This window comes from Thermobia domestica, chromosome 9 (assembly GCF_964235325.1).
Source record: "Thermobia domestica chromosome 9, izTheDome1.hap1.1, whole genome shotgun sequence".
Lineage (NCBI taxonomy): Eukaryota > Metazoa > Arthropoda > Insecta > Zygentoma > Lepismatidae > Thermobia > Thermobia domestica.
In genome coordinates, this window is record NC_137462.1 from 65,617,881 (window position 1) to 65,641,969 (window position 24,089).

The 24,089-nt window shown below is 34.8% G+C and overlaps 2 protein-coding genes across 2 annotated transcripts in view; one reads left to right on the forward strand and one right to left on the reverse strand.

Annotated features, from left to right (window-relative positions):
• Window positions 1–393, reverse strand: part of LOC145694013 (kinesin-like protein KIF12) — a 183,751-nt gene extending 183,358 nt beyond the window's left edge. The window contains exon 1 of the mRNA XM_081770155.1: window positions 193–393. Coding sequence (XP_081626281.1) covers window positions 193–341 — 149 coding nt within the window. The 5' untranslated portion in view covers window positions 342–393. The remainder of the gene's footprint in view (window positions 1–192) is intronic.
• A 10,835-nt stretch (window positions 394–11,228) lies between these two features.
• Window positions 11,229–24,089, forward strand: part of LOC145694709 (lysosomal alpha-mannosidase-like) — a 134,876-nt gene continuing 122,015 nt past the window's right edge. Inside the window, exons 1-2 of the mRNA XM_081771236.1 lie at window positions 11,229–11,314; window positions 17,479–17,598. Of these exons, the coding sequence (XP_081627362.1) occupies window positions 17,524–17,598 (75 nt within the window). The 5' untranslated portion in view covers window positions 11,229–11,314; window positions 17,479–17,523. The remainder of the gene's footprint in view (window positions 11,315–17,478; window positions 17,599–24,089) is intronic.

Below are 24,089 nucleotides of genomic sequence, written 5' to 3' on the forward strand. Positions count from 1 at the left end.
AAACTGAAAGATTTCATTTTCATTCCAAAAACCGTGATATTACTTTGTTGTTTTTGAATTTGATGAATTAATGAATAACATTTCGAAATGCCTTATTGTAAGGATTTAACGTGCTAATTAAAGTGTTAAGAACTACAAAATAGTGCATGGAAAAAAGTGAAATTTTAGAGTGCGAGGTAGAATTAAACTTACGCAGGGGAACGTGGTAGTGTGCTCTGTCCTGTAAATAATTTGGCTTCTGTATTAGGTGAACTTGGAGCACCTCTTGAGCCTGGAGGGCTACTTCTTACCATGGCGCCCGGGCGCACCACCATTGTTTCGTTATTTACTCCTCGCGGCATGGGTCAAACATGGTTTTCAACACCCGCAGGTCAGGTCACGAGCAACTGAACGCTACACGGGTTATCGCGAAACTGAGGAGGCTTTTGGATCGAAACAAGTCACGTGTGTTTTTTTCCTTTCATTCCCCTTCCCTTCTAGCGTCACGATACACGGATAAAAGTATTTCTATTGCACGCCAACTCGCGGCGTTGGTATCACATAAATTTACATCCATCCATATATGTATGCGCTCACAATTTCAAAACATGTGTCAAATAGAGTCAATCAATGAATATGTGGAGTGACCCGTTAACACAACGCACGCCGCCAGGACAACCAGTGGGTGGGTGGATAGCTATCAATAATACATAATTTCATCATAAGTGACGTTTGTTCCCCCTTATTTGATGCATGAAAAAAACTTTAATTTTTGGATTTTTTCCTCGCTCGTCACTTCCCTTTACCCTAATAGTTTCAACATCATTTCAAATTTGTTGCTAGCAATTGTGCTTTGTAGTAGAATTGAAAGGAAAAGCGGATGTTTTAGTTTCATTATCTGATTTCTCGTTTTAGACTTCCAAACCGTGCTATGCGTAAGTACGGAAGGGATTCTTATAAAAGCTATGCACGTCTGTCCTTCCATTCGTCTATCAACAGTATCAGAGCAGAAAAGGTAAGCGATAATCAGATTAATGGTTACTTGAAATCGATTCTGCTTCGCAAGATAAGATTTAATATCCTTCCTTAACTTTATATACGAACCGGAAGTGGTAGAAATAACCATTTCCATTGCCATCACTTGTTTGTTGCATGCATCCCTTTACATATTGTAACTCTACGTTATTACTTTTCCCTTCCATAAAGTTTTTACCAGTTACTTACAGGAATTGCAGTTTCCCCTTACCTAGAAATAACTAAATAGGCCTATTAACCTAAGTATATTGAATCCGATATCAATATGTACTAGTATCAGGGAAATATAGAACATACATTAAAATTTGAACCTCTGGGCAATATTATCGTTTACTTATCCAATGATACGAATTTAAGGTTCTTAATGCATGCACTTGTATTATACTGTACACAACATAATAACAAGAAGAAATAGAACAAAGACGCCACAGTAGAGCGACACGAGAAGCTTACAAGCTATATTTATGACCGATTCAAAATTTATTTCAACGGAAAACGGCTGTTGAGTTCCAGTACAACCAAATAGATACTTACGCAGAATGTTTGATGTAAAGTGATGTCGTACACTGAACGCTGCTAATAACGAAAAAAATAAAAAAAAAAAAATAAATAAATAAATAAAAAAATAAAATAAAATAATAATAAGAAAACAATTGTTAAGCAAAACTTGTATCTTAATTCTTTTAATGTTCAATAAATTTGTGTAAGTTTTAGAACGCACAGCCTTGTACTGTTTGAATCCTCGACTACTTCTAACCACAGCCTTTTCCTACTTCCCTGTTATAGTAGCCCTTGTTCTGAACATCCATAGAGAATTTCGTTCCTGCATTAACAAGTCAATCTTTCATAAATCATCTTGAAAAAAGAAGTGAAATGCGACTGTGTTAATTCTTGTGATGCGTTGCGGATCACGCTATAGTCTGATGTACACTGACGACAACTTTTTTTTTTCGATCGGTCGTCAGCAGAATTCTAGACCAAGGGGCAAAGGGGTGATAACTCCCCCCTAGAGAACTTTTGCCACTATATTAAAGCGTTCCTTAGGGTCCTTAGAATCAAAAAATAGTTGCTGGTCAACATATAAGTGCAACACCTGGGTCCTGGGGCCCTTAACCCTTTAACACCCGTGTATATTTACAGACATCGATGGGATCTCTTTAAATGGCCGTAGATAAGACCGTTAGTGCAACACTGCAACAAGTTATACCTCGATCGATTTGTAAGATTATAGGCTTTCATTTTACGTAATGAACGGAACATTTCTGTGTACAAAGGAGAACTAATTGAGGGATATTTAAGAAAATTTCCCTTAAAAACGTCCCTTCTCGCAATTCTTTTAGTTATTACGTGGCAACACTGCAAACTAGGTGAATAATAAAATGTATTTAGATGTCGTATTTTATGTTTAACGTAAAGTGAAAATTTCATCTTGATCCAGCAAATAGCAGCAGAGATTTTTTAATAGTTTTTACAGAGTTCATAATAATAGATTTTCATGGAAGTACGAGTAAGACTTTGTGTCAATGTTCCGACTGTCAGTGCAACACTGGAACAAGTTATACCTCGATCGATTTGTAAGAGTGTAGGCTTTCAGTTTGAGTAACGAACGAGACATTTCTGCTTACAAAGGAAAAATAATTGAGGGATATTTAGGAAAATTTCTCTAAAAGAAAGTTTCTTCTCGCGATTCTTTTAGTTATTACGTGGCAACACTACAAACTATGTGAATAATAAAATGTATTTATGTGTCTTATTTTATGTTCAACTTAAACTGAAACTTCCGTCTTGATCCATCAAATAGCAGCAGAGGAAATATGTGCTTTATAGTCTTCACAGGGTTCATAATAATTGATATTCATGGAAGTACGAGTATGACTTTGTGTCAATGTTCCGTTTTATTTTTCTATAGGAAACAAGTGATACAAATTATTCCAGTTAATTTTTTCATTCGTTATATTACGACAGATTCCCAGTACCGAGAAATCCCCCAGAAAGGTTTTATGGTTTGTTGGTCCATGGTATAATAGAAAATATTTCAAAGCAATAATTTTACTGTTGTGCGGTTCCATTAAGTTCCTTTGAAAATACTTGTTGTTTTGGTATTATACAATGAATACACTTCGAAACATATCTGCTGGTATGTGAAGTTATCAAACAACTTTCGAAGTTATTGCGTAGGGCATGTATTCTTATTACATGTGCACACATATAATCGCACTTAATATACTGTATGTAATATGTAGTTTTTTAATTGCCGTAATATTAAACAATTTGTTATATTCTTTGTGTTCGTGTCTGTCTGTAAGTTGATAATAGTAGAACATTCGCCCTGAAATCAGGGGCGGATCCAGGACCGACTTCTGGGGGGGGGCGGTGGGTTGTCATACTACTACTTTTAAGAGCTCCAAACTTTGGGATGGATTTTATTTATATATATAAAATAAGAAAGCTTCCTCTTCTGGGGGGCGTCGCCCCGATTGCCCCCCCTGGATCCGCCCCTGCCTGAAATCCATGTGTTCTTAGTTATTCTGGAGAAGAATGACAAACAAAAGGAAGCCAGTCAAACAGACGACAATTGCAGCAAGAAAAGGGATTACTGTTGTGAAAAATAGAAAATTCTGTGTAATACATCACGCATAAAACGAAACTGACAAGAGGGCTACAAATTTCATTAAAAAAAAAAAAAAAACTTCAATGAAAACTTTCAGGTCAAAGTACTGCGGCAAATCACTGACACTGCAAAACTACACCGCTTAACATTAATTTTCATCCAAATTCCTACAGAATACGACACAAAGAAACACGGTCTATCGCTGGGAATACCAAAGTGTCACAAAATTACCACGATTGCTAAGTCAGTCTGCTGAATCATGTGTGGCGGAAAATTGTATAGGCGCTACTCTTAGTGGATAATTCACCACATTTGGAGCGTACTGCTATACGGCAGTATGTAGCACACATCCTGTTTAAGGAGGAGCAGTGTGTATTTGGCCAGAAATAGAGCTAAAATGGGGATCACGAAAAAAGGGGAAAGGATGTTTCATGGGAAACTCTAGTGACATGTGTCACTAGAATAGCTGAATGTTTCATTAAAGAAACACTTATTCGATAGGAAGACGAATCATTACTGTTACAGATTCAAGAAGTGGATTTCATAACAGTCGAAATAAGGTACCACAACTTGTACCAGATCGTTGAGCTAAAATTATTAATGGAAGAATAATATACTTCGAGCTAAATTCAACTCACGACCAAATTTTTCAAAACAAGCTAGCTCGTGATAAAACTCACGGAAAACGAGGGGGCTCAGGTGACTCATTTATAACCCTGAATTAACATAATTTATATAATAATATAAAATACTAATACTAATAACAATAATGGCGGTGGTGGCTCGGTGGTAGAGCGCTCGCTTCTTGTGCGTGAAGTCCTTGATTCGGTCCTAGCTCGCGGCAAATAGGCTCGTAATGAACAACTATCATGTGCGTAGGTTTTTCCCCTTTCCTCCCACTTTCGTCATTTCATTATCATTACCAATATATCCCTTAGCCTCGGTCCATGATCACGGGACATTAAAATTTGAAGAAATAATAATAATAATAATAATAATAATAATAATAATAATAATAATAATAATAATAATAATAATAATAATAATAATAATAATAATAATAATAAAGTCAACTTTGGATGAGCAGAGAGTACAATTAAATACAAGTTCTTTACCTTATTTCGCTCAGAGAAACGGATCGAATAAAATGTTTTGCTATTATTTTGTGAAAAAAATGATTTAAAGTCTTATGAGTTCTTTATGGATATACCTTCTGATTATAGTAATTTTGAGGCAAAAACTTCTTCGAATCACTGATATATTCATGCTTTGTATCTAAATCAAATAAAATGCAAGAAAACCTGTGCTTAACGGAGATTTTATTAATAGTAAAGCTATCTTTGATTTTAAATTGTTTTGTTTTATGAGTTTTTAAATGTTATGTGTGCAAATATGAGGAAATGCTTGAATTAGGATATAGCGAACTCCGGTTTAGAAGACAGGAAGTAACGATAATGCGCTGATTACACATCACTCAACTAAAACCCGTCACAACAGCTATAGTTGTTCGTAAGATTTAACGTCTAGTAGTTTAAACTATAATTTACGTACCTCTATTAGACGGAAACTTATGCAGGGGACATTTGGGTACTTCGAACACTGAGGTAATGCTGAAGACTCCAAGTTTGATCGAAGGATGCTCTTTAATTGATAGCTTGGCACTCTATCTGATTGACTTACAAGTAAAGGGTCCAAATGGATGAACAGAGTTGCGGGATGAGACATAGTGTGCTTGATAGAGGATGTGAAAATATGTGCATGTGCAAAATTATAGCCATAAGAAACGGAGGGGGAGGGAGTCAAAGTTAGTGGGAAAAGGGATATGCTATGTTATAGAAGTACATCAAATACACTGTTGAATCGTGAAAATAGTGAAAGATAAACAATGCAATTTTATCCCCTTCAAGCGCTCACGCATTTCCAGTTTTGTGCTCCCCGTTTCCGAAATTTTATGTCACACCTTTTCCAAAGCAGATGTCAGTTTCCTTGATTTTCGTAAATGATGATCCTAAATCTTCCAAATAAGTACAGATAACGATGACTTAACTTCATACTATACTTTTTTTCACAACATGCTGGCTCTAACTTATATATCACATGACTACCTTTTCATTTAAAAAAAAAATATCACGATGGCGGCGGAGGTTCGTGATCTACTCTGTCCATTCTTCTTTTGCCAATATGTGAAACTACCACTGTTTGCATTGTCTACTTTTCACTATTTTTACGATTCAACAGTTTATTTGATGTATTTCTATAATATAGCATATCCCTTCTCCCGCCAACTTCGATCCCCTCCCCTTCCTTTTCTTATGGCGCTCAGACGCTATAATTTTGCACATGCACATATTTTCACATCCTCTATCAGGCGCACTATGTCTTACTCCGCAACTCGATTTATCCATTTGGACCCTTTACGTGTTAGTAACCTGTAGCTCATAGCGCGATGACAGTCGGTTAAACAGATTGGCGGCAATCACATATTTTGTTGTATTTCCCGATTGCCTTATGAGTTTGAGTCAACATTCTGGTTAAGGTAAGATCACTCCTACTCGTATTGTAACTAGATTGTAATAGAACAGAGTACATTAGACCTGGAATTTATGCTCAATTTCAGCATAAGTCCTGTGTAATAATACCACTGGCCGTAATGCACACAAGTACTTCTGATTTTGACAATAACACGGAATCTCACGTTGCAATGCTGGACAAAAAGTTTTTCATTACCCCGGAGTATTAACACTAATACATGATATGTAACTATGTTATATTAGAGTGTAAATATTATGTGTAAGTAATAATATTTCTGTACTTAAACATAATACTGGGCTCTTCATTTTGATGACAATTTTCATAAATTGAAAAAAAATGAAATTTTTGAGTTTTACGTCCCACGGTTATGCCGGTTAGGCTAAAGGAGACGGTGATGAGAGATGAGTGAAGTGAAGAAAGTGGGAGGAAACGGGAGAACCTCGAGAAAACCCACGCACACGGTGTTTGTCCACCACAAGGTTCACTTGGCGGGAGCAGGATTTGAACCCGGGACTCCAAGCACTAGAGGTGAACGCTCTACCACTGAGCCACCGCGGCCCCTTTTTCATAAATTCATAAATTGATATTTCTTTATCTTTTTCACCACAGAAAAACTCTGTTTGCCTAAGAATAGGTTTCCTTTAAAATAAATAATTAAAGAGTTCATGTTCATGTTCATGTTCCTCGTTTTAAGTTCTTTATTAAATATAATGTTTCTTGAAGATATAAACAATAAAATTATAGTATATCTTCTAATCTTTTTTTTTTTTAATTTCGTGTATTTAAAAAGAGGAAGGTGTCTTAAATAGTAGACTATATTTAGGACTAACACAATCACCGGAGTAATCCTGAAAAAAAAAATATTAATAATTTTGGTTTAAAAGAGTTTAGTTTTATTTTACACTTTAGTAAGAAGAACATTCTCCAAACTTTCAATAGGCAAAATATCTCAATTTTGTCTGTGCAAATAAAAAGAATTATTTCTATTCCAAGCTTAATTTGTTCGTAAGTGCCCTGGTTCCCCTACAACGAAAAGAGCGTGTTACTTACTTATAGAAAGTCTTCTATAATAACTACAGTTGTAAAGTAATATTCTATTTTAATGTTAATATTTATTAAGAGAGGCAGTAAATTATAAACTTTGATTTTATTTTCCCAGCATACTTGCTCCGTAAGAATTCTACTTCAGCCTCATCACGTTTTGCCAAATTTTCTATTGTTGTCATTATTATTATTCATGGGTAGATTTGCATTCTTCGGTGCAGATTCAATTTACGAGTGCTTACCCGTTAGGGTATAAATACAGCGTTTTAAGTACATGTTAAATTCAATGTAAACACCATAAAATATCTTATGCACTTTCACAAGTATATTATACACTAATTGCGCACAAATTTATAACATCCGTATGAACATATGCCATGAATACCACAAATATGAGACACATACACCAACATGTGATAAGTGGCCACTACAAGCATGATGTCTATTTCTCCAGGGCAGGGCGGAGCGGGTGGGCCGATGCGATAATGCAGGGGTGCGTCCGAAGAGAACGGGCAGGAACCGACAGTACTCATGGAAAAAAAAAATATGTGCGAAAACACGTATCAACCTTTGATAGGTATGTGTTATAACCAGACTTCTATCTATTCTGGTTCAGAGCACATATTTGTCATATTCTTTATGCTTAACACTCTCTTTTACTAACACATCCGCTAAAAAATCTCCTGTTGTCCAAACCATAACTCTTGGCAACTCCGAGAGAAGCCAAGAAGGGGTGATTCGCGCAACGGAATTTTTTGGAACCAGAATCTTACCTCAGGAGGATGCAGTCAGATGAAGGAGTAATAGGCAGAATAGTACTAAGCTTTCCTAATTGTTAAACTCAATTACCTCGTATTGATATTGTTTTCAAATCTCTAAATAATATCTTCGATTTCCAAAGACACAAGATTTATTAACAAAGGATTTAGTATTAGTATCACACTCTCAATTATGACAGGTTAAGTATCACAATGGACTTTAGAGTTCCTTCAAATATTCAACCATAGAAAAAAGTTACAATTCAAATTATTATATGCTTGCTTAAAACTGTCTTAATTAACCTTTGTCAGCAAGTATAGAATTCCAACAATCCTTTTATAACAGAATTACAGTTCCACAAGAATAGTCCCAAATAATAAAGTAATTTAACGCCGAACAACAATTTAATTAAATTCTCGTGCCAATCACTGTCACTCAGTGGAACACTGGGATGGTAATTTTAAATTTTTTAGCCACAATTGACTGTCTGCCTATCTTTCATTACATAGATATCGAAGTTAAATACTGATAAACCTTGTGCTACATTTCACATTACACACATATATGTATATATAGAACAGTAAACAGGATAAACTTTACGTTCCACTTCCACTTCACCTAATAGTAGGTATTAAAAATTGAAGAGTGCAGACTTAAGTCTGTTTTACCCACGTCTTTAATATAGAAAACGATGAAAAAACCGAACAGGCGCCCACCAGCAGAAGTGCAATTGTTTCCTGACTCCGTTCAGGTGCCCCAACATTACCTGAGTTGCCACTACCAAGTGAATACCTCAATTACTTCACAAACCTCTCTTCACAAACAAAGGACAAAACATGTGGTTATTCTTCCTTCTCAAACATTTTCATCCTGGCATCTTTAAGGTGAAGATTTATGTCCCTTTCAATGTCACTACATATAGTTTTACTCAATAACTTAAAATAATTCTGTTGTTACTCATGTTCACGTGGATGTATCAAGATATTACCAATTTTTGTAGAAAATATCACACTGACATCAGGCACGTAGCCAGGATTTCATGAAGGGGGGGGGGGAGACTGAAATACTGTGATCATCACACCACGAGCTCGATCATTTTAAACTATTTTACTGGAACATATATTGGTTCGTTTAGCCAGGATTTCGTAACCGGGGAAGAGGGCCTGATATGAAATTCTGAAGGCTCAGGAGCTTGATCAATGTAAACTACTTTACTATCAACATATAGCCTATTGGTTTGTTAGGACAATAAAATGAGGATATGTTGGAAACTATTTTAATAAACTATGAAGAAATCTCGAGTAATAAAAGAATAAAAAAAGTATTGTAAAAGATTTTACAATATAGTCGTTCCTTTCTTTGTTCATTCAAATAGAACAATTTTCCTTTCATTATGATCTCAACTATTATGAAAAGTACATATTTACTATTATAAAAAGTACATACTCAATAATGCCTTGTAAAATATTTAACAATATATGTGTTCTTTTTTCTGTTGAATCAAATGCTAATAGAACTCCCTTTTCATATAAATTTTTGTTTTTATTATTCCGTCAACTACTGTCGGTTCCAAATGACAGGTTAAAGGAGCAGTAGAAAATTGTTTTTGAAATAACAGATTTGATTCTGCAAGGATGCGATGACGAAAAATTATGATAAAAAATGTCCACGCTGTTACTCAACGGCACTATGCTATCGGAAGCTTGATATTTCCCTGATTAGTAGCAGAAATTCTGATAATTCTGTAACTTTTCAAGAAATTTCAAATTCCCCGACTCTTCTAGGATATCTCGCTCACCTCGCCACCATGTATTGCAAGTAATGCAAATCTCCTCATAAGAAAGGGTAACCAAAAGCTTCCTGTAGTTTTTTAAAATTTTTAACGCTGATCCTTCTTTTTCTCATTTCATTTTGTTTCAACCTTCCATAATTTTTTCTTTTCTGGTCTCGAAGGGGGGGATCCGGACCCCCTTTGGCTACGTGCCTGCTGACATGCTGAACTTCCATTTGTTTGGTTGCAGTACACAGTATACACACAGTTAAATCACCGCATAGGAACCCAATACTGACAATTTCTTTCTCTCTTTGTTCAACGGAAATACGGTGAAAGTCCAGATAAACGTTTTAATAACGACTAAGTGAATAAGAGTATATACAGTGGTGCCCCCCTTATGTCCATGACGCACCCCCCAATTGTCTATCCGTAGGTGTTCTTCCATGAAAAAAATCTTCTTTTTAATTAATTTTTACCCCCTCAAATATATTTATATAGATTTTTAACCCCCCAAATATTTCAATGACGCAGTTTGCGTCATAGCCCCCCTTTTTGGGCACCCCTGGTATATATATATATGTTAAATTAAAATATCAAAAGAGACAACAATAAGAAAATAACATTCGTTTAAGAAATAACCTCATTCTGTGAAGGAGCCTCATTCCGCACCTTTCCTTGCTTCTGTAAATTCTCATGCTATGGTAATCCACAATTCGAATGGAAGAAGAAGAAGAAGAAGAAGAGCAAAGTAGGAAAATCTGTCCAACGCTACGCAATGATTGCGACAGATTAGCAAACAACATAAAACATGTATACACAAATAACTAAAGCATGATTTAATTAAAAATTTAAGGAGTATAGGTAAATTAATTCACTACAAGCTTACATTAACCGTCTGTAACGAACAGAGTACGTTACAATAATCTGAGTTTTATTTTCCTACGTCAGAAAGATTCATCATTTTGACTTATTTTAAGAAGCTATTTATAGACAATATCTGTGAGTTCAGCCATTATTCAAAATTTCAGCATTTGCACTATGAAATCATCTGACTGTCTACGTATAGGCCTATTTACCTCTCCGGCACTTCTATGGTTACGCGTCAGACGTTAACACACTGCCTTCCCTTTCGCATACCTTGCATAATGGATTCTTTGAGGAGGATTCCGTGCTTAACACTTTTCTTTTTTCCTCCTCCGTTTATCTGCAACTACATATTTGATAGGTAAGGTCCAAATATTTTTTCATTACATAGTTCTCTATCATAATAAAATTCGATATTCCTTCTGTAAATTTTACAAATATGTGGACCCATATTGTAAAGTGTTACCTTAATGCAATGCGGTGTTTAATAATAATACTAATTGCACGGCGTATGGTATTTCTATCTGAAATACGGAAGTTTTTTATGCTCCTGTACAGTTCTTGCGTTGAAAATTATTTCCAACTCTGCTCAATATCTATATTTGGCAACATAGCCAGACCATGTAACAAGTGAAGGCTTGGAACCATTGGAACTTTTGTCTTTGGAACGAATAAATGAAGTTTGAAACAGAATAGTGAATAGATAAATTTGTGAAGTAACAATTTTTAAGATTTCGTTTTAGTTATTAGTTTGTATTATTACACATGCATTGTTTTCTGACTTAATTTACATATTATTAAATTGTAGCATTGCCATTAAAATTAAAAGTATTCAGACTGCCATATTATGGCTACGATTGTATATTCTTTTACAAAAAAAGTCACAATGTCTTAAAACTTTTATTCCATTAGAGGCTTTACACTTTTCTACCTTTAATAGTTATTATTAATAATAATAGTTGGGCAAATAAATTGCAGATATAGTAGTCACAATTAACATATGGGGCATAAGCATAAGGGAATGAAGTCCAATAATCATCAAAGTTATAAAAAAGGACAGTGTTTATATGATGAACATAATTATTTGGAAAAGATTTTTTAAAATAAAAGTATAAGGAATATTTACACACGAGTCTTTCAAGGTCTGAAAGAAACTTCAGATAGCAATCTTAAAGATAAAATGTGCCCAAAAGTGGACTTGATTTTCTTATGCATTGAACACACCATATTATCTTACAATGGTTTGTGCATAAGAAAGGTTTAAGATGTTCAAATCTTATATTGTACTAGATCAGGGCGCAAAATATCCGGTCGCCAGGTCGGCATTGGCGACTAAATATTTAGAGCTGACGACCAGTGTTCAGTAGGTCACTGGATGATTTGCTGACAATTTCCATCAATGACCCTTCACTTAAGGACTTTGATTCGAAAACTGCAATCGAAAACTGGTACTTCAGTGCAGAGACAGCGTTACACGAACGTGAACTCTTAAGGTAAGATTTTTTTTTGTAACATGTACGTATATGAATTGTCCAATTCAAAATTGATTATCCTGAATCTAATAATCTGGTTTTGAAATTTTATACCCTAATAGTCTGTCTCTTTGTCAAACCAGAGACCTAGGGAGGGGGGGGGAAGAGGACATCTCATAATTTGTATGTGAGAGATACTGGCAACCACCATTTTTGGATTGGAGAGTTCGTCTGACTGAAATTTTGCGCCCTGTACTAGATCCTTTCTGCGTTTACCATTGTATATTAGGAATATGTTGTCATGTGTACATAAAAAAACAGTGGTTTTCTTTATAATTAATTTCAGTTACAGTTTTAGACTTCCAAACTATGCTATGCATATGTGTGCGAAGTTTTATAGAACGGATTTGTCCGTCCGTTTGTTGACAGGTACTCGTTTCAGAGCAAATATGGTAAGAGATATCGAAATGGGGTTTCTTGCAAGCGATGCAGCGTTCTCTTTCATGAACCTTCTAATCAAACCGGAAGTGGTTTAATAGCCATTTCTGGTTTCAACATTTATTGTCATAGAACGAAAACGGTAACAGTTAGCGAAAAGCTGTCTTTTTATTTATTTATTTATTTATTATTTCTTGCAAACAATTCAATGTCTCAAGGCATCATACCATGACTATCCACTACAATCTACCGAAACAAGAAATAGTTCAAGTTTAATGCTTTTCCGGTTTCAATACAGATTTCCATCGAGGAAAAACGGTGATATCGAAATGCTGCTTTGCAATCGATTCAACTTCCAAAGAATATGTTATACTCATATTTTCTCTGATAAGCATTCTAATTAAAGCAGAAGTGGTTCAAATTAACCACTTTCGGTTTCGACATTTATTGCCATTGAAAGAAATGATAAGCGATTTTTTTTTTTTTTTGCAATCGATTCAAGGTCTCAAAAGAACATATCGTCTCAATCCGCAACACTTCCAAAATCTGAAATGTTTGAAATTTACTACTATTTCCGGTTTTAATACTGCTTTCAATAGATCACAAACTGTAAAAGAAGCGGTTTCTTATAATTGATTAAGCATCCCAAAAGAGATTCAATTTTCTTCTTTAACCCTCTATTTAAACTGGAAGTGGTTCAAATTAGCCATTTCCGGTTTCAGCATTTACTATCATAGAACAGGAATCGCAATAGATAGGGACAAACGGTTTCCTGCAATTTATTCAGCTTATCAAGAAAAAATATCACAAGCCAGGTATTCTACGAAAACCAAGTGTGGCTAAAATTTATTAGTATTTCCGGTTTCAAAAATAATTTCCGTAGATCACAAACTGTAAGAGATTTCGAAAAACGATCTTGTGCAATCAGTGTTCCAAGGATACGTTCTATTTTCTCCCTTAACACTCTATTGAAAGCAGAAGTTGTTCAAGTTGACGACTACCGGTTTCAATATATATTGCCGTATAACAAAATAATAATAATAATAATAAGGGATAACGAATAGGCCTAGTGGCATTTTGATATGGATTCAGCGTCTGAGGAACATATTTTATCTTTCATCTATTACTCTTTTCCAACCAGTAGTTATAGATACACTACTTCAAATTTGAGTATTAAAATTCGCTAACTTTTCAAGTCTACCGTAATTACACACTGCAAAATGAAACCCACTTGCTCATATTTCGCATCCTTATGCACACCAAGGGTACGAAGGACGGGGTGTTTTACTACAAGGGATTAAAAACGTGGGATTCGAATGAAACACGATGGGGATTAAATCCGACATATTTGGCGAGTGGCTATTCTATCATGAAAAATTAACTACCACAGTATAGGCCGTTTCTCACACTATCTCGCCTGCAAGAAATCTGAAATAGACTACCCTTTTAGAATTCGTCTTCTACGACTTAAAAACTAGATTCTGGTTTTCAGTCTGTAGAGAATTCATACTTTTAGATGGTTTGGTTGTATAAAGGGTTTGCTTTCTTAAGTAAGAAGCAGTGATGGAACCAGATGTTAATGGTAGAGAATGGAAGCAGAAGAATAGCAAATTGGGCTTTGACATCCAAAGCACAGTGGTAAGCAAATAACAAAGAATAGTTTCGGCACCAGAATCACAGGAGCAGGAACAAAATCAGATTTGGGCTCTTGAGTATTGTGTATAAAGAGGTGAAAATTGGGAAACCCAATATATCAAATAATTACACATTTCAACTAACATTTTATGTAAAAACCAAGGGATGCTACGGTGTCGGAGAAAAAAATTAATACACCTAGGGGAATTCTGTTAAAGCTTTTGCAAAACTTTGCGTACAGCAGAGCAACTCAAACCTGCAAAAGTTATTCTCATTATACTGATTGCCGTCACTGCTATTCTAATTGTCTAGAACTAAACAGCAAATTTTGCGCTGCGTTGACGCAAAACGTTACGTAATAAGGCACTTAGTAACAGTTTTCTTACTTTGTTTAAAAGAAGTAAATTTAGTTTAGTGGAAATCCGATGTTAATAAGGCAAATATTTTTTATTGAAATCATCCTTTTCATCTCAATCATAAGGTTGGTGGGCAACATGGAAATTTTAAAAACTTTTCTGTCTCTTGAGAGAGCTGTTTTATACTTTCATAAGGTCTCTTCTTCATAACTGCATCTAGATGTTCATCCTTGGTCTTGTTCTTCCTGCTTTTCCTTCTCCCTTTCCCTCTATTAACACGGCGATCCAATCGGAGAGCCGAATAAAATGGCCAAGCATACTGTTTCTTCTTTTCCTATTATCTTCATGATCTGTCGTCCTTCATTAGCTTCCTTTGGAACGTCTTCATTCCTCTTCCTTTCGGTTTATGATAGGCGCAGCATTCTGCGCCAACACCACAGTTCAAATGCTTCCATCTTGGATATTTCATATTTTCTCAATGACCACGTCTCTGATCCATAAAGCGCCACGCTCCATACCAGAGTCTTAATCGTTTCCGAACGTCCAATGACACATTTCGTGATTTTAGAAGTCCTCTTTTCCTATTGAATGCTTGTTTAGCCTGCGCGTTCTGGAACTTATATCTTTTTCACATCTTCCGTCCTAGGATATCAGACTTCCTAAATATGGGAACTTCTTAACGTCTGCGATTTTCTCTCCATCTAGTTATACGTTTGCCCCATTCTGTGCACTACTCTTGTGCACTTTATCACTTCGGTTTTCTTTTTCTTTTTATTCATTTTGTATATTTTTTCCAGTTGGTCGTTCAAGATTGAAAGTGCTTCTTGCAAATTCTCTTCGTTCACCGCTATTAGTGCAATGTCATCAGCAAACCTTCCTGTGCTGAAAATCTGTTCATGGCATCTTCTTTGTAGTTATTTTGTCATTTGCCTCATTTGGACTTTTTGGTATAAATGTAAGGAGTTTAAATTATGGAGGCAATAAGCTAACATTCGAAAGCAAGTTTTATGTAAGTAAGAAAAATAACTGAATTTTGTAATTGCGTTTTGTCGCATCCCACAGTAGAGGAAGTCGCTCAATCAAGCGAAGGAACGATATATCAGAAGACAATGCAGGTACAATTCCCGTAAATTTCCTACGTGACTCTGTTTTAATTCCAGAAGACATTTTTTTAAAAACTGATTGCGTACCATGAATAATTGGATATGACAACGAAACAAATTGGAGCGAACCTTAGACCATTTATGTTTCTCTTGTTTAAAAATGATTCTTGTTTTCCACATTTGAAGCTATTTTTCTTGCTGGACATAAATGAGGGAGACAAAAAAAGCAGTATTTAAGACGTCTCTTTACTGTTTCTCCATTTAGATATTTATAATTTATTATGCACCTCTTTTCTAGAATTGGATTTTCTATATGAATAGCGCAATGGTTCTATTAAAAAATATGCACCTTGAGGAACCAAAGAACTGGAGACAATACAAAGGACATAATTATCAGTGTTGGTTGCAATGATCGTATAAATATATCTAGTTAAAAACCAAGATGCCTAATTGCATATTCATTGCATTTTTTTTTTCAGCAAATGACCTAAAAAAGTTTTTATACATATAACAAGAGTATTAATTTAATTACAGTGCTGATGGTTTAGAAAATCCTTAAGGATGATTTAGACCTATTCGTGCTTGTCCTATTTTCTTGCTGTGTCTGCATACCGATACCAACTTTTCATTACTGCTAAAGCAGATCTAGAACATCTTATGGAATGCACCGGAGTTCCTTTGTCGTCGTTTTATTCTAGGTATTGTGGATAGTTTCAAGTCGTTTTCCTTTTATGCTGGATTGCAGTGTAGTGAACCGGAAAAAGTCATACGGAGCTAGATCCGGCAAATAGGGGAATGGTGTGATGAGGATATTTAATAAATCAAGTGAGATATGGAGCATTGGCCTGGTGCAAGTGCAACTGGCCAGATGCTCACCTGTCCAGCAGTTTAAAACAAACCAATCGCGTAATCTTAGTATTATATCTTTGTAGACCTTCTTATTGACAGTTTGGCCACGTTAGATAAATTTTGTGATGTACGGTCCAGAACATGTCAAGAAATACAATAATTAGCACTTTTACTCTTGGGTGGAAGTTTTGGGTCTCGGGGATCCAGGTGACTTTCATTGAAACTATAATACTCGTACTTCGATTTGACATTTCCGTAAACTCTTGGATTTACTGTGGAATTTTGCCGATAAGTGACAAAAATTCTTCCTGAGATTTAGTCACACACGCCAATGGAAATGTTTATTAGCTTGACTCCAGTGGAATGACCAGAATGAAATAACTATAATTTTTAAAAGTGAAAATGCGAAAATAACTTTTTGTGGTACTACACATTTCAACGTGGATATGTTGGTTAAGGCGACTATTTTTTATAGATCTTCATTTGTTTTTGTAATGACTTTATGACAAGCTTCAACGGACGTTTTAAAATGTTATACATGATAATTGTAGTTGCACAACTTTTTGCTGCCTAATATAGCAACAAAATATACATCAAAATAAGATCACTAGCTCCTGTGGACATAGACTGTTTTGAATAGTTACGGTTATAGTTTTGCTTTAAACTGAAACCACCATTCTAAAACAGCAATAATTTTATACTTGTAGTTACACAAAAGAAACTTTTATGCAGCTCAATCTTGCAGATACCATTGGAACCATTATTATTCAAATTTTAAAATTGGTGATATACATTAGTCTTCAAGTATGTAATTTATTGTAAACATAAGACATTAACAATACACCAGAAATTTGTAAAATAGCGACGAAGGATAGAAGCAAATAAATTTAAATTTATACTGTGTAACATGTCTTCCTTTTGTTAAAGACAAGCGGTGTTTGTTGCCAATTACGTAATTTGTAATCACTTTCGGCTTGAGTCATTTCACAAGTAATGATAAACGCAAATTCGATTGTTTTTATTTCAGATTTTAATCTATCAATGTGATTTGGAGAATATCTAATTGTAGAAAATGAAGCTCCCGCTTGGTTTTCTGTTAATCATAACGTTAATAGATAACTGCCATTCTTCATCCTGTGGCTATGATGTAAGTATATAATAACTTTTGATTAATCTATTCAATGTCAAATAATATATAATAAGAACACTGGAAATTATGGTACTATAAATAATTCATAATCAAAATACTAGTGGTCTTGATATTGTAGTATTAATATAATCAATATGCTAACGCTAGTTATTACACTACAAGTGCAATCCCAAAAAGGAAACATCCCAAAAAGACAGTAGGCTGATTATTAATGACCTTAGCAATGTATTACATTTGCTGGCCACGACTTCTGGAAACGACAACCGGATGTAGGCCAGAGTAGTGACGATATTTCAGAATATTTTTCCCAAGGGGGAATTTCAGTTCACTGGAGGGGGAAAAGTAGTACTACGAAAATAAAAAAAAATATTGGGAATTCACAGAGGACAATAGAAGATATGGCTAAATCTTGCTTCTATCTGCAGCATCATGAGAGTCATTTGTGTCTGATTAACCATTAGAATAAGCACGGGGAAGCTTGTTCATCGTCACTCAGGTTTGGTATCGTGCGTTATTGCCTTGGATTCCGTGCTCCCTCGGGTCTAATAAAAGATGACTGCTCTTTAAGCAGCCAATGATGCATAGTGTTGGACACGAGCCTACAGTTGCACAGATCATGTGAACGACCTTCTCTACCTCTAGTTCTTACGGTTTGGCAACGTGTCACAGATATAGCTTGCCATATCCGAGATAGATGTTCAAGAACTCATCCTGTCTGTGGGTCAACTTGTCACACCGGCGACAAGTAAGTTAGTTATGTGCCATACTTCGGACTTCTATCTGGTTTATTTTATTTTTAAAGTGCAAAAGAGTATTTACCAAAACTACACCACATATATGCATTGGGTAAATGAATCTTACAAAGTTGATTGAAGGGCAGAGCAAGATTGACACATGTGGATAAAAAGAGTTTGAACAAAATAACACATGATTCAGTGACATATCTAAAGACAATACAGCCATATATATACTTCAAATGTGACACACTTGTTTCTTATCAAACTTTTAGAATACATTATTGCACAACTCAACCTCTTGAATATTTTAAGTAGTAATGTTCATGCAGTAGCAATAATACCAGTTAGAAAAGAGATTCGTGAAGATGCAGGCGCGGGATGATAGTGTCCAGAGCCAAGAATTCTGGAATGTATACGATTCGAACCTAAGTTAAAAACCAGAAGAAAATAACGTAATTTTATCGGCTAAAATAAAAAAGGCTAACACTTTATTCCATGCAGCTTTGTAATTTGCTATATTCTAATGGAAAGTCTTGTATAAACACCACAAAGCATATTTAAAAGCAAACTTTACGATCGTACAGAACATATTGTAACTATACACTGGAACATACATACGTTAGGTACAATGTTTGCGGGCATAGAGGACAAGGCACCTGACATACGATAATTCCTATCGTCAATCTCATAAAAGAACATGCATTATGGACATAAACGAAAGCATTATAAATAGCTTCTTCATCTTCATTTAAGAGTGCAATAGTGCACGAAACAACTAGGTATGTTACTTATAATAGAGTGGATTGACCGAAGATGTGTACAGAATTCTATTTAGACAATAAGAAATGAAATATAATAACGGCAAAGGGCATTTTGATCTTGTCACTCTTTTGGTAAACTCAAGAGACAATTTACTTTATACCTAGGCTTTGAAATAGAGTTGCAAAATGGATAGCAACTATATATGCAACATTCCAACATTGTGCCAAATTCTACAATAGTAAGACTATTCATGGCTTTGGATTGATTATTTTAACAAAAGAGACACTGACCAAAGCTTAAAACCCACTTTATTTTAAATTATATGATATGTCTGTCTGAAGAAGGATATGCTAGATATCCGAAACAGTTACAAATTATAATTTAAAATAAAGTGGGTTTTAAGCTTTGGTCAGTGTCTCTTTTGTTAAAACAAATTCTACAAATCAGAAAATCAGATATTTACCTACTCATAATCGGTGTATGAGATATCATCGTTAACAAATAAATAGACCAAATAGCTTTTAAAAATAAAACATTGGCTTAAACACAAATCAATTGATATTTCGTAATATTTTCAACAAAAATAGCGAAAAACTGCATGTGAATGTTCAAACATTAACGAACAAATATTTGCACAACATATAACATTAGGTCTATAATTTCATACATTCTTTTTCTTCACTAGAACAGTAGATTGTGGAGAAAGAATAGGAAAGAAATGAAACTCAATACCGATTATCCAAATTGAAATAGAAAAAGAGAGAGATCCTGGTCTAATTCTAGATTCTCAATTCGACATAGAGTGTGTTATTCCGTCCACCATTTCATGACTGACGGCCATTTTATGTTATACACACATAAACATATATTAATGCGGAGGAGTTACTAAGACATTATTTAAATAAAATCCTAGTTTTCATAATATTAACAAGATAGTCGATTCATCATGTTTCATTAAGGCATACTGCAGGTACGTAAACGTAACTATTACTAAAATATGTATATGGAAACATACAATACAATAAATAGTAATGAAGTGCAAAGATTACAGAATATTAGATTAATCAGTAAACAACGTGTTAAAGAATACAAAATTATATTGTAGGGGCATAGGACAAAAATTCCAGTCTGTTGCAGTTCCCCACTGGCTTAAAAAATCAAACAACACAGAAGCTAAGTGCAAAACGAAAGTGAATTTTTTTTATATATAACGGAAATTCGAACCCTAATATACCAGTTGTTCTCTTTTCTTTTACCAGGGTTCGCTCACTTTTACCTGTTTTAATTTGGTAAGCCTCATATTCTGTTCGACGCGATGAACGAAATTCCAACTATTCTCTTTGTAACAGCTAATTTGCTTTCTTCCTTTCCTCAGAATTTGGCTTAGGTTGGATACAGTCCTGGGTACTGAAGGCACTCCAGGCTATCCATCCATAACTTTAATTATATTTGCGCAACGGAAGAAAAAAAAATAAAAATGAAAGAAAATAAAATGGCAACTGTAATAATAAAGGAAGAATTTTAGAAAAGTAAAAAAAACTTTCTATGAATCAGGATCTTTCTCCCGTTGAGACCACTACGAGAAGCACTGTAACTGTTAATAATAGAATTCATGTTTATCTCTTTCATGGTAAATACCACTTGCAAAATATTATTGATCCAACTTATAACTAAGGGGGCATTTTGATCTCATAATGCAATAACCAGTACTTAATAAAGGACAAACTAAAATTTATGGTTATAAGAAAGAGAATAAAATCAGAAAAATAAACACACTGCTGAACAAGACTGCACTCATTTAATATAAAAACACATTTACACGTGACGTTTCGATCTTCTATCCAAGATCCTCATCATCAGAGTGTACGTCTGATGAGGATCTTGGATAGAAGATCGAAACGTCACGTGTAAATGTGTTTTTATATTAAATGAGTGCAGTCTTGTTCAGCAGTATGTTTATTTTTCTTTTTTTAAGAAAGAGAAAAAACTACAACGACAGAGCTCCCCTTCCTGCACGGGGAGAAATAGACTGAAGCACACATTGAAAGTTGTGATAAAAATAATAATAATAAAAAAAATAGGTTTAAAATTTTGTCTTAATTATAGTTCTCAATTCCGATTTTATGTTCACCAGTCTTAATTTTTACAACAATTTCGACACAACAGAACAAATTTTAATGCAACTCCTACATTTCCAAAGAAAAGGTTAGTGTTGGTTAGTTTTTTACAATATAAACTCTGTTTTAGTTAATCCGATTCTTAGAACAAGTACATTCCTAAAATTTTGAAGATTTCGAGTTACATAGGTTAAAATATAATTCCAATTGTATCGAATTGTCTTATAAACAATAACGAATTATTGAGTTGGCCAAATTAAACTTGTCACAATTTAGTATTAAATTTCACAATTAGTTTTTAAGCTTGTATTACATCACTCCTATAGAAAGGGGGTGGTAACATTTTCTTGGCCTGCTGACATACAATAAGGCTAAAAAAAATCTATTACAAATTTGCACATCATAAATATTAGCTTGGTTCACAAATTTAAATACAATTTTCACCCAAGTGCATTCCTAATGGCGGAGCACCCTATTAAAGTGGCAGCGGTGGAGATAGAGAATGGCTAGGCCTAGAGAAACATACTGAAGAAATGAAATATAGTTCTTTCGAGCGGGCAACCTGTCCGTCTCAGGTGCAACACGTCTCTGAATACATACATTCTTCAGATATTTAACTATTTTCGCCCATGACCCATTAAATTGCAACTTCTCTAGTCTCACTTATTTATAACACAATTTTCAACTACTGATTATATCTGCCAATTAGTATTTCTTTATGCTACGGGCTGAGTGAACAAGCTTAATATACTTCCATTGCTAAAATAATTTATGTTAGTAACATGTCAGCAGAGTAGAGAGAGCAGTGAACGAACTAAATATCATCCCGGATTTATCCCTTTATACGTGGAAATTACTAGGAGGATCCTAATACGCAATCATTAACAATACTAAAACTAACCTAACCACTATAACTAACAAACAGAGAAAATAAATTTACATAAAAAAAATAAACACGGATTTGACATGGAGAGGTGCTAACCTACACGTAAATTCAACATTTTAAATTCTGACGGATGCAAGTGAAGTGGAAGTGAAGGGAGAGGAAGGACGAATTGTATCACCCAGGCGACTGAGGATCCATGCTTGACTGGAAATTAGTTACTTTAAGCGATCATGTTTTTAGGTTACCTTACTTGAAAGAAACTTAACTATTCTTACATTAACCATTGTAAAAGTAATTTACAATAAGCAGGCCTAATTACGTTAACCTTTGCCCCCTTACCTTAAATATGAAAATTCCGAAAACTGAAAATTTTAGAAGTTCATAGTTCCGATTTTGAAGGAATTTATAACAGTTTATAAAATTTATAGTTACCAATTGATCCGGATTGAAAGAAAAATTTAACCAACCATAGCAACTATATCCTAAACGAAATTCCTACGCCTGGAACCTTCCGAGTCACATAGCCTTCTTAACTTCGAATCCTGCTTCTCAAGATATCTAAGGTAGCTACATCCCAATTTAAAACAAGAGACTATTGTTACCTGAGAGGCCTTGAATGTGTATTTCAGCCATGAATTTCACCATTCCACTGGACAGCAAACAGATACACGTGCATAGTTGTAGGGGAGAGGAGTTCGGTTACTTCACTTAATCTACATCTTTTAATTACTCCATAGCAGTTTATCAGCCTTGACTTCTCACCTGCCTGCCGCTTTTATATATAACTAACTATTGTTCACATACTTAGTTCTGGGACTTAACGGCGTCCGTCGATTTCAGTCAATTCACTCACTGCATTCATAAACTGGGTCCGTACTCTTCGCCATGTTAACTTATAACTTATCCCGGCGAAAAATAGCTTCACTTCGCCCCCTTTAATCCGATTGGTGCGGTGATTACTACCGGATAAATTTTAAAATTTTAACATACTTATCGTCCTATTATAATGTACTAAAACACCTACAATTAAAGTGAAAATATCTAAATTATAATTACTTACTAAATCATTTGTATTTTAGTACTGCTCCTAGTATTTACAAAGTATTTACTTTGTAACTTTTGTTTTACCTATAATTTCTCTCCTACGTGGCAGCACAACGCGCACAGCAAGGACTATAAACAAACTCTCAATGTTGCTTTGGGTCGAACTCTCAAGAGGGGCTCCATTTTGGGTCCTCAAACTCCCTACAATTTTTTGTTAATTTTAATTATTATACATGAGCGGAAAAGATCCTCTCACCTTCACTGGTTCTTTTCCTGATTTCTTTGTTTCTTGCTTATTTTGGTTTACTCCTGATTTCCATCTTTTCGATTTCCAATGCTGAGTTATCCTATACTGTCTCTTTTTTCTAATATGCATCACTACGTCATGCTCACGTCCTTTGCGATTTCTTTTTTCACTTTGTTCTTCTCCTTCGATCGAAATCGCTTCACTCGAACTTCAGTTTTCATTAACTTCTCTCACAGTTCATGTGTGTTCTATTCTTTGGCTTCTTTTTGCTCTTTTCCGGAAACACTTATACCTTCCATTTCTTTTCTTCCCGCGCGCAATACAGTGCCTTTTAGAAAGATCTTTGAACTTTAATTCAGTTTTACAAAATTCGGAAATTTCACATTGTCCTTCAATACTAAGTTGTTCTTCCTTTGTGGTTAGAATATACGTTTTTGACCAGGCTTCAACATGAGATCGATTAGAGTTTCAGATGTTAACGTTTTTGGATTCGTTCAGTCGTGTAGTTTTCATCTCGGTACTAAGCACATTACTTGCCTTCAATTCTTCAGTTTGTTTTGAAACAGAAAACACGTTACCCTACTCTTTCTTTAATTGTTTTTGACTACATTGTAATTAATCTAATTTCATCACGGTTACTTGTACTAACACAACTTACGTTGACATTTCATTCTCGCGATCAACAGTATAATATT